This window comes from Elephas maximus, chromosome 21 (genome assembly GCF_024166365.1).
Source record: "Elephas maximus indicus isolate mEleMax1 chromosome 21, mEleMax1 primary haplotype, whole genome shotgun sequence".
Taxonomy (NCBI): Eukaryota; Metazoa; Chordata; class Mammalia; order Proboscidea; family Elephantidae; genus Elephas; species Elephas maximus.
The window spans coordinates 83,130,394-83,142,570 of NC_064839.1; the positions used below are offsets into that span (position 1 = coordinate 83,130,394).

The 12,177-nt window shown below is 41.1% G+C and overlaps 1 protein-coding gene across 8 annotated transcripts in view; it reads right to left on the reverse strand.

Moving 5' to 3' along the window:
• Window positions 1-12,177, reverse strand: part of IRF2 (interferon regulatory factor 2) — a 141,198-nt gene that overhangs the window by 38,247 nt on the left and 90,774 nt on the right. For all 8 annotated transcript variants that reach the window (XM_049864892.1, XM_049864894.1, XM_049864897.1 and 5 more), the window contains exons 3-5: window positions 2,519-2,618; window positions 1,351-1,527; window positions 806-852 (exon numbers count right to left, since the gene is read on the reverse strand). In XM_049864892.1, the coding sequence (XP_049720849.1) occupies window positions 806-852; window positions 1,351-1,527; window positions 2,519-2,618 (324 nt within the window). The remainder of the gene's footprint in view (window positions 1-805; window positions 853-1,350; window positions 1,528-2,518; window positions 2,619-12,177) is intronic.

The following is a 12,177-nucleotide window of genomic DNA, read 5'->3' on the forward strand; positions in this document are numbered from 1 at the left end:
GATCGCAGTGTCTGCTCTTTGCTTAGCAGCTCTAGTTCACCCTCAACTTTGCAAAGAATACTTGACTATCCTCTCAGTATTTAACAAGGGCTACTTTTTTTTTTACCCAATCTACTCAACGGCACGCAACAACAACAAACCCAATCTACAGCATGGAGACCCTCAAGCCATGGAGGCTCAGCAGAATTAACTATGGGGGCGGGGGATTCAGACTACATACCCTACTGAAAAGCATGTTCTCCCCTCCCCCCCACCACACATCCCTAAGGAAAACTCATGGGAGTTATGACAGATGGTTCTGTAATGGAGCAGGAAAAAACTATTGAGACCCACACTAGTAAAGTGCCTGCATTTACTACTGTGTCCCTAACCTAAAAGCCTGTCACTGAATATGTACGATCTATATATGATAATCTTTTTAATATTATTATATGATATTTCATATATTTTAAAACATATTTAATAGGCTGAAAACATAATATTATCATACATTATCTGGTTGCTGGAGCTTCGCTGGAAGTGAAGTGACCAGCTGAAGAAGGCCCAAGATTATCTAGCTCAGTGTGAATTTGTGACTTCATTCATAACTTTCTCAATGAAATCGGATTAAGCAAGGGATGTGTGGGCTTGTGTCTGCAAGTGGTTACATGTCAAAGAGGGGACATGTAAAACACAGAAAACACAACACCAAAAGAAGAAAAATGAAACATTTCCCAGAGACCATATTACTTGTTTTCATGAAACAGAATATGAATCACGAATGTGGTCACAACTCTGGCCTTCTCTCCGAAAAACCAAAGATTACCTTGATGTGCTTAACTCTGTCTTCTTTTTCTGTCTTTGTTTTCTTTCCTGTCACAACAAAAGAAGAGTTTTGGATTAATTTATTAACATATAGAGAAACATTTCTCCTGAGTTAAACTACTTCAGAAAGTCTTAAAGAACTGCTTGCTTTAATCTGTTGTTGTTGTTGTTGTTGTTAGGTGCCATCCAGTGAGTTCCGATTCACAGCAACCCTATGTACAACAGAGTGTAATGTTCCCTGGTCCTGCACCATCCTCACAGTCCTTGCTTTGTTTGAGCCCACTGCTGCAGCCATTGTGTCACTCCATCTTGTTGAGTGTCTTCCTCTTTTTTGCTGACCTTCTACTTGAACCTGTACATAGTCAAAATTCCAAGTGCTCCTTTGATTGCCTTTGGTGACCTGGATGTCATTTTTCCTGGTCAGGTGAGAGCAGAATCATCATCTACAGTACGACTAGGTGTGCTTCCCTAGGAGGGACTACAGGTGGAGGACCTATGATATACATTAAGTGGTCAATTTTTCAGTCAATAAACATCTTGATCTACCTTTCTTAGAAGGTCGTTCAGATAAGGGCAGCATTCGATACACTCTGAAGGCATTGTTTCCCTTCTTTATGCTTTTATCCTTGACTTCTTCAATATCGGGCAAGGAGTTCATGGCACATCGGAAATTCGCCTTCCATGTTTTTGGATCAGGTTTATCTACGCCTGGTTGATGCTTTCCTAACAAAACAGTCAAAGGTTAAGAGGAACAGGGAAAAAATTAGATCATTGAACAAAAATTTCTGGAGAAATATTATTGCTGGCCAGATGGTACAGAGAAAGCTTTTTTTTTTTTTCCATTTTCCTTTTTTTAATTGTGCTTTAAGTGAAAGTTTACAAATCAAGACAGTCTCTCAATCAAAAACTTACATACACCTTGCTATGTACTCCTAGTTACTCTCCCTCTAATGAGAGAACACACTCCTCTCCACACTGTTGTATTCCCCATGTCCATTCAGCCAGCTCCTGTCCCCCTCTGTCTTCAGAGAAAGCTTTTATTTCCAGGCTATACCTAGAGTAACCAACTGTCCAGGTGGACCAGGAACTAGGGGTTCTCAAGATTCAAGACTTTTAGTTTTAAAGTTCAGTCAGTTTCTTGTAAACCAGGATGTGTGAGTCACTCTGGTGATACTAAACAGCCTGAGGGACGATAGTGATCGTAGAAGAATGAGGAATCAACATAAGTGGTACAGATGACTGAGAAGCCAACACACACAAGGAACCTGAGTTCCTCTTTCTCTTCTGACTCTCAAATATTAAGTAAGAAGTACAAGAGGAATACAGTCATTTGTTCCGGTGGTATAAATAGCTGCCTACTTAAATTCTGTAATAAATAAGTAAGTATATTCCTGACCACCTTTTGGGAAGATAAACTCAATCCAAGTTTATACCTCCAGAATAAATGACTATATTCTCTCGGTATACACTTGAGGAACTTATTAGAATACCACATTTACAGGAAATTTAATGGCTGAAATTCCATGGGATGTGTAGAACATGGCTTTTGAGTGATGAAGTTTGTACCCATGTGTCCTGGACGTGCCTGGAGATAAGTCAAAGATTTTTCACAGCTACCGTCATGTGGCATCAGCCAGGGGATTCTATAGGTGTTATGAAAACAAAAACACACAAAAATGCCCATGTCTATAAACACTGCAGGGGGCGGTAATACCTGTGTGGATCGCCCAGTTCCTAAAGAGTGGAGCATCTTTTTCTACATCCCATCCATGTCTAGCCGCATGCATCCAGGGGATCTGAAAAATCTTCTTTTCCTGACAAAAAAAAAAAGTAAACAAGAACTGCAGCCCTGGGTTTTGGTCCATCATTGAAGAGAGCTCTTCAGTTTTAATTAGTAGGATTCATCACTAAGCATCACTGGGTCTGCTGACTGTCTACTGTAAAATCTACCGTAAACCAAATCCACTCCCACACTGGGACTCACATCTTGACAGTGTGCCCAGGGAGAGATTCAGAGTCCTGTGGAGCCTGGCAGAGTAGGGGTGTATTCCAAGGTCTGTTATCTGGGACTCTTCTCTTCAAGAGGACCATAGATAATTGACAACTGACCCAAACCATTAGTACTTATTTTTACAGTTTATTCCCACCATTTGGTAAGCAGAAACTCCAGCTGCCTACAGTAAACTGAAAATCACATAACTTTCCAAAATAACACCAATTTGAGCTGCTAAAGGGAAGTTGGAGGTATCTGAGGGCACTGTCTCAGAGACCAAACATCAAAATCTGCTTGGGGTATTCAACAGAAATAAATGATTTCTACTGCGGTAATTCCTGTATGTCGGCTGCCCTAAATACGGCAACAAGAAGCACAAACAAAGATGTACAGATTACATGGAGAAGACACTCCGTCCCTGGAGAAACATCTCTCAAGACAATTCTTAGACCAGATCCTCTCTATCTCTCATAGAGCCTGGGGCATAACTCAAATTTGCTTAAACTAATCTGGCAAACGCATGATTAGAAACTAATGCTTCGGAAGCAAAGTTCTTCTGATAATACAGCTACACATGTGAAACCTGGTTCAAGCAGCCCTCCGACTGGTACTGCCGCAGTTCCTACTGACCCTGTGGCACTCTGCCTCAGACTAAACACGTTCACACGGGTGTCGGTTTTGTTTCTTGGAACAATCTAATCAACTAAGTATGTGTTATTACTTCCATTGTACAGATGAGAAAACTGAGTAACATAATTAAATGATTTAGCCCAGAGGCTTACGGCGCTAAGCGTCTAGATTGAAACCTCAGGTAATGTGATCCCACGTTGGCTCACTCAAGCATATCAACTTGTCTCCCCACACATCTGCTGGGTCATGAGAAGCACTGGGGGGCTCTCAGATTTAGAAGAACCCCTGTTCTATGGCATACCTGTTGATTCAGAAACTGTGGGGCATAAGGCCCGAGAAGCTTTTTTTTTTAAAAAAAAAAAAAGCAGTTCTAATAACTTCAAGGTATGGGGGCTCCTCCACAATATGCTGGTGAAGGGAAGAAAACGCCAGAAGGGATTTTCCACCACTTTGGTCTCACACAATGAAAGGCAGAAAGGGTCCCAACTGTCTCAAAATGGGGCCTGTGCCTCTCTCAAGAACCAATTACAAAGCCTGAATTAAAATACTTCAGAACATTTGAGAGTTTCCCAAAAACTGTTAAAAGGGAAAATTCTACTGTATTTAAAAGTAGATTAATAAAGAACTGAAAGCAAGAGGCTTTCATAAACTACTCCTTGTTCGTTCTATATCACCCAAGGAGACAACAGAGTTTCACGTTAGCAATTTTTAAAAGGGCAGTGACCAGAAATGCACTGGGTAAAATTTTTTTTTAATGGAGCTAGATAAAAATCAGAGAGAACAATTGCTTGATATAGCTTTTTATGTGCACATGAAAATGAATAAAAATGAAAAAGAGTTTTTCCTGAGGTACACACTCAGGAAAAAACGTACTGAGGTACATACTCAGCATCTAAAGATTTTATGCTTAAAAAACAGGCCCGTAAAGAACATGCTGTTGTACTTTTTGCTCAGTCAAAGGAAGAGTGGTGTGGCACAATCTGAAATCCACTTCACAGGACATGAAGCTGATCCCCATCAGGTAGACCTTTCAAAGAATTTACATGTGTACATGCACGGAGACACAACCACCAAACCTCGTCTCACAGAAACCGCCAAAATCATGAAACCACAAAGCCGTACCTAAGCCTGGCAATATCTACTGTGAATCCTCATGGAAGCACTCAGGATATAAAGTATCAACAAATGAAAAATAATACTGTTATTCAGTAGAAATGTGAAAGGTGGTAAAATACCTACAAATCCATTTTCTTCCAATTATCTCTTAAATGTGGTGCTGTCTCGCTAGGGCTAATCATAAAACCTGTGCCCTAAAGCCATACAAAATAAATTTTCTTAAAAACATTTGTTGAGGAGTTACAAATAATGAAATTGGAAATTCCAAGGTCCCATCCTTCCACAGAAACAAAAGAACAACTGGAAATACTGTCACAATCAACTTTGTTGGGATCCTAGAAAACACTCAGAGCTTTACAGCACTCAAGCAAACACTTATCATGAAAAAGGTGACTGTAACCTACTTTTTTCCCCATGTCCTCTTTCCCCAGCTTGGTAAAGGTCTTAAAGACCTCCGACTGAATTCCCAGGTGGGTTCCTGCTTCAACAGGGAGCAGAGCAGACCTTGTTTTTAAATAATTGTGTTTGTCTGTTTTGACTGTCCAGGGGCTCCCTGAAAAACTAACACAAAGGGCTTGCCTTTATTTTGCCTAACTCAGAACTGTCTAAAGACAAACAAGTGGCTGCACAAAGGGATTCTTCAAAAAACATTGAAAGGCAAGTGAACTAGACACTTGCCACCTGGAGCAAAGGATATCATTTGGGGCAAATAATACACATGCCAAAAAGCCTGGGAGAAGAAGTTTGGGAGTGAGATACTTTAGGAAGTAAAGGTTTTGAGAAGTTTCCACATATTTCTGGGAATTTAGAAAACCATGTGCATGCCCAGAAAGGGGCACATGCTCAGAAAAGAACTTAGAAGACTCTAAACTCTTGCTGGCTGACCTTCAAGCTCTACGCAAGCAGTCCGTGAAAGCAAAGGCATGCTTGGGAACAGTCCAGCTGAGTACCGAAGTCATGGCCCAGCCTACACACAGAGCCCAGATGCAAATACTGGGAGATTTTTTTTTTCTTCTTCTTTTGGTTCCAGGCGTTTCAGAAAAATCTGTCAACTTACAAGCTCACCACTAAGCTAACTGAACAGACTTCAGTAATCCCTACAAAGAACACAGTCACTAAAAAAAAATAGTTCAGAAAAGTTACTAAACAAACAACTACAACCCAAAACAAGCAGCAACGACCAACCATGGGGATGAAGGGAGAATCTGATCTCCAGAGTTATCACATGAGACTATGTGGGCAGCTCCCGTCTGGAAGGGAGACGAGGAGCAGAGGGTGTCAGACGCTGGCCGAATGGACACGAAAATAGAGAGTGGACAGAGGGACTGTGTTGTCTCATTTGGGGGAGAGCAACTAGGAGTACATAGCAAGGTGTATATAAATTTTTGTATTAGAGACTGACTTGATTTGTAAACTTTCACTTAAAGCACAATAAAAAATTTTTTAAATGTCTAGTTTTAAATAAACTATTGCTATGCATTCAAAGAAATACAGTATGGCCCACTCATAGGAAAAATAAATAAATAAGCAGAAATTGTCACTGAGGAAGCATAGAACAGCTGAAGAAAAATGAAAAGTCACATGCAAAGGGGAAACAATGAGACTATGCTCTGATATCATGGCAGAAACCATGATGATGAGAAAGTAATGGGATGACATATACAAAACCTTGAAAGAAAAAAATCACCAATCAAGAATAATTATATCATGCAAAACTCTCTCAAATAAAAAAAAAGGAAAAAAAAATTTTTTAAATAAGATGGTGAAATTAGGACATTTCCAGATAAACAGAAATTAAGGGAATCTGTAAACACCAAATCAAACTTACAAGAAGTATTAAAGGGAGTCCTCAGTTAGAGAACCAACAACATGGGACAATAACCTGAATCTATGACATGGGTCAGTATCAGCCAGATACTGAACTATATAATAACTCTCAAGGATAAAACAAAACTAAAAGATTTAAAACAGGGAACCAGAGACATCAATCTGTAAATGACAACATCAGAACAATAAAAGGGGAATGACATGTTATAGGTATAGAACTTTCAAATGGAAAGGAAGTCAAGGAGATATCAAGTAATAAAAAGACTTGTTCAAACTTAGAAGATAAGGGTAAATTTCAAGGTAACCACAAACAAACCTATTCATCAAAATAAAGAAGAAAAGCATAAAGTCTCAATAAACACAAAATCTACAATAAAAAAAGAAACGAAAACAAATTCCACAAACAAAAGGAACTCAGCACAGGAGAGTAAGAGGATCAAAGAAAACATTAACACCACAAAAAAAGCACTACAAACTGACAGCAATAAACTCACAACTATTGATAATCACACTCAGCGTAAATGGTTTAAATGCACCCGTAAAGAGACAGAGAGTGTTATATGGATAAAAAAAAAATGACCCATCAATATGTTGTCTAAGACTTCCGGCCAACATGGTGCTGTAGACGGAAGCACCATGCCAACCCTCCAAAGCAAAAACTAAGTAAAACAGAGACAAACGTCAATCCTGGAACCCTAAACCTCAAAAGAAGAGATAAACAACTCAGTCAAGCACCAAATGGAATAAGAAACTTACAGGAAAGTGAGGAGAAATACATGCAGAGGTCCCCTATCAGCTAATGCAGCAAGGATTCGCCACCTTGGACTCCTGTCAGAGATCTGCGGACAGGGAGTATAGGAAAGCAGCTTCACAGAGCTCCCGCCAGCAGACGGAACACCTGGTAACCAGCGATACACACTTTCCCACTCCTTATCCTTCTCCCCCCTGCTCAACCTCCCTCACTTCATAGCTGGCTGCGGTTGCTCGGCCAGCCAGGAAATGCAGGGTCCGTGCTGCCTGGATTTACCCTGCCCACATCGGAGATCTGTGGACAGGAAATATAGGAAAGCAGCTTCAAGGAGCTCCCAGCAGTGATATAACCAGTGATATATGCTTTCCCAGGAAACCCTGGTGGCGTAGCGATTAAGTGCTACGGCTGCTAACCAAAGGGTCAGCAGTTCGAATCTGCCAGGTGCTCCTTAGAAACTCTATGGGGCACTTCTACTCTGTCCTACAGGGTCGCTATGAGTCGGAATCGACTCGATGGCACTGGGTTTGGTTTTGGTTTTTTTATATGCTTTCCCAACCCCCTACCTAATTCTTTACCACCCCGCTACCCGGCCTCCTCTGCTTTCCATTGGCAGCATTCTCTTGGCTGGGAGGCACTCACTTTGGCCCCTTGCAGCTTGGATTCACCCTTTTCACACTTGCCAGCTTCCAGAGTGCCATTTGTTTGTTGCTGGTGTTGGTTTTTTCTGCTTCTTTTGGTTTCTTCCATGTCTCTTGCCACCTCTCCTTCCCTTCCCTTGAACACCTGGCTCCCTGTGCCATCTTTGCTTCTTCTTGAAAGGCTGTAAAGCACAGCTTGACTGGAGAACTACTTCCTTGGCCCACACCACCACACTGGTGGGATCCCCAAGGGATTTTTGTTGTTTTGCTTGGTTTGTTTTCTTTTTGTTTTCGCGGCTTTCGACCCCTTCTAGCAAGTCTGTACAGCGTGACTTGGGAGCCACTTCCCTGGTCTGCGCAGCTGTGCCATTGGGATCCCTGGGGGCATTTCTTTTTTCCTTTTTGTCTTTCTTCATTTCTAAGTTTCTCATCTCTCTATACTTACCATCTTTTCCTGTCTCCTGAACACCTGGCGCTGTGTGGTACCTCTACCCCTTCTAGCCAGGCTGTACTGCGCAGCCTGGGAGCCACTTCCCTGGTCTTCGTAGCCACACCGGTGGGCTTTACTTTTCTTCTTCTTTTAATCTTTTTTTTTCCCCCTTTTTATTTTTCCCCATCTCTCAGTTTCTCATTTCTCCACTCCATCGGCAAGCTCCCTTAGCACTTTTCTTGTTTGTTTGTTTTTCACTCCTGTTTCTTTCTCCTCTCTCTCCTCTTTCCCATACACACCTAAGCTCCACACATCACAACCTCCCACCTCCTTCCTGCCCACCTGCACCGTGCACTGAACATCACGCCCCCAAGGACCACAGGTATGGCCTACCGGAACCTGCCCAGCATTGATTCCTGGCCCATCTAGTTGACCCTAGAACATGCCACAAACAGCCCATCCCAACCCTTCCCCTTAAGCTGGACCCACCCTGCTACACCATAACTGAGTGACTGGCCCTGCCCACTGGACAAGGAGGTGAAAAGCTCATACCCACGGATAAGCAAACAATAAAGAACACACAGGCTGCCTGCTCAGACATTACCAATTAAAAAAAAGAAAAAAAGAAAAAAAAACAGGATGAAACAAGCAAATCCCCAATCGATAAACGAAGAAAGTAACTACTGAATGTCCTAAAGACAGCAGACAATATCAAAACATAAAAAAACAGAACAGTATGGTTCCAGTAAGCATCCAAAATAAAACACCACATGACTTTCCAGTAGAAGAAAAGGCACTAGAACTACCTGATAGGGAACTCAAATCTCTAATATTCAGAGCTACCCAAGAGTTGAAGCAAAAACCAGACAAAAATGAGGGAAAAATAGACAAATTCATGGAAAAGACAGAGAAATTCAGGGAAAATACAGACCCAAAAAAAAAAAAAAAATTCAGGAAAATAATACAGGAACAAAATGCCAAAATAAACTCACAACTAGAAATCATACAAAAACAACAACTAGAAACCCAAAAGATAAACAACAAGATTTCAGAAATGGGCAGTGTCATAAAAGGGCTGAGGCCAGGTTTGAAACAATGGAAGACAGGATCAGCGGAGCTGAAGAGAAACACTTGGATACTGTGTTAGTCATCCAGTGCTGCTATAACAGAAATAACACAAGTGGATGGTTTTAACAAAGAGAAATTTATTTCTTCACAGTAAAGTAGGCTAAAAGTCCAAATTCAGGATGTTAGGTTCCGGGGAAGGCTTTCTCTCTCTGCCGGCCTTCTCATCAATCTTCCCCCAGACTAGACACTTCTCTGCACAGGAACCCCGGGTCCAAAGGACGTGCTCTGCTCCCAGCACTGCTTTCTTGGTGGTAGGCGGTCCCCTGTCTCACTGCTCCCTTCTCTCTTTTATAGCTCAAGAGATTGCCTCAAGACACAATCCAATCTGTAGTCTGAGTCCCATCTCACTAACGCAACTGCCACCCATCCTCCTTTATCAACATTATAGAGGCAGGATTTACAACATATAGGAAAATCACACAATACTGGGAATCAGCCCAGCCCAACTGATACACACATCTTTGAGGGGACATCATTCAATCCATAATACATACAACTCTGCCTGAGGAAGAATCAGAAAAAGAAAAAAAAAAATGAAGAAACCCTGAGAATTATGTGGGATACAAGCAAATGCAAAAACTTGCAAGTGATCGGAGTTCCAGAACAGGGGGAGAAAATGAAAACACAGCTCTGAAAAATTGCTGACAGAAAACTTCCCTAATATCACGAAAGATGAAAAGTTGACCGTTCAAGAAGCTCAACTAACCCCATATAGGATAGACCCTAAAAGAAAATCACCAAGGGCATATCAGAATCACATTCGCTAAAAAAAAGGCAAAGAAAGAATTCTGAGAGCAGCTCAAGAAAAAGGAAAAGTCACATACGGTGGAGAAACAATAAGACTAAGCTCTGATTATTCGGCAAAACCACGCAGGCAAGAAGGCAATGGGATGACACATATATGCCTTGAAAGAAAAAAAACTGCCAACCAAGAATACTATACCCTGCAAAACTCTCATTCAAATATGATGGAGAAAATTAGAACATTTCCAGATAAACAGAAATCAAGAGAAAACGTAAAATACAAACCAAAGTTATAAGAATTATTAAAGGGAGTCCTTCGGCCTAAGAACAAACAACAACAGACTACAGTCTGAATCTAGGGTGCAAGGTCGTACCAGTCATGTACCAACTTGGAAATTAACTCTCAAGGACTATCCAATACCACAAGAATTATAATAGGGAACCAGAGAGGTTAATCTGCAAATGACAACAACGTCAGAACAATAAAACAGCGAATAAACGGTATAGGTAAAGAACTTTCTAATGGAGAGGAAAGCAAGGCAAAACCAAGTAATAACGGACTGGTTCAAACCTAGGAACATATGGGTAAATATCAAGGTAACCACAAAGAAAGTTAACAAACCTACTCAACAAAATAAAGAAAAAAAACATAAAGTCTCAGTGAAAACAAAATCTACAAAAACAAAAGAATTGAAAAAAAAATCCACAAACAAAAGGAATTCAGCACAGGAGAGTAAGAGGAACAAAGAAAACATTAACACCACAACAAAAGCACTACAAAATGACAGGGATAAACTCATACCCACCAATACTTACACTGAATGTAAATGACCTAAATGCACCCATGAAGAGACAGAGAGGGACAGAACGGATTAAAAAAACAGGGTCCCTCAACATGCTGTGTACAGGAGACACACAATAGAAACAAAGATGTAAATTTATTAAAAATCAAAGATGGAAAACATATATCAAGTGAACAGCTACTAAAAGAGGAGGAGTGGGAATCCTAATCTCAGATAAAACAGACTATAGAACAAAATCCACCATAAAAGACCAAGGGGGCACTACATAATCACTGAAGGACGATTCACCATGTAGACAATCACCATAAAAGACCAAGGGGGGGAGGCGGAGCCAAGATGGCGGACTAGGCAGACGCTACCTCGGATCCCTCTTACAACAAAGACACGGAAAAACAAGTGAATCGATCACATACATAACAATCTACGAACCCTGAACAACAAACACAGATTTAGAGACGGAGAACGAACTAATACGGGGAAGCAGCGATTGTTTCCAGAGCCTGGAGCCAGCGTACCAGTCAGGTACGGCACAAGCACAGAGACCTGCTCCACCCCCCTGAACTAACCCCGGGAGGGGGACTAGCCGGTTCCACGGGCGGCGTGGGACGCAGCCGTTAGGAGAAGTCCCCGGGAGGCAGTGACTGATCTTGGAGCAGAAAGAGCAGCATCCGAGCCGGGGAACCGTCCCACAGGGATTTGGACTGCATGCAGGCGGCTTCATTAACATCTGAATAGCCTGAGCCAGAGGGAGAACTCTGATAGGGATCTGACTGCAGTTTTTTTTTAGCGGATTTTCTGGAAAAACTAGTTTCCCAGTGATGGCTCGGAGACAACAATCCATATCAAACCACTTAAAGAAGCAGACCGTGACAGCTTCTCCAACTCCCCAAACAAAAGAATCAAAATCTTTCCCAAATGAAGATACAATTTTGGAATTATCAGATACAGAATATAAAAAACTAATTTACAGAATGCTTAATGATATCACAAATGAAATTAGGATATCTGCAGAAAAAGCCAAGGAACACACTGATAAAACTGTTGAAGAACTCAAAAAGATTATTCAAGAACATACTGGAAAAATTAATAAGTTGCAAGAATCCATAGAGAGACAACATGTAGAAATCCAAAAGATTAACAATAAAATAACAGAATTAGACAACACACTAGGAAGTCAGAGGAGCAGACTCGAGCAATTAGAATGCAGACTGGGACATCTGGAGGACCAGGGAATCAACACCAACATAGCTGAAAAAAAATCAGATAAAAGAATTAAAAAAAATGAAGAAACCCTAAGAATTATGTGGGACTCT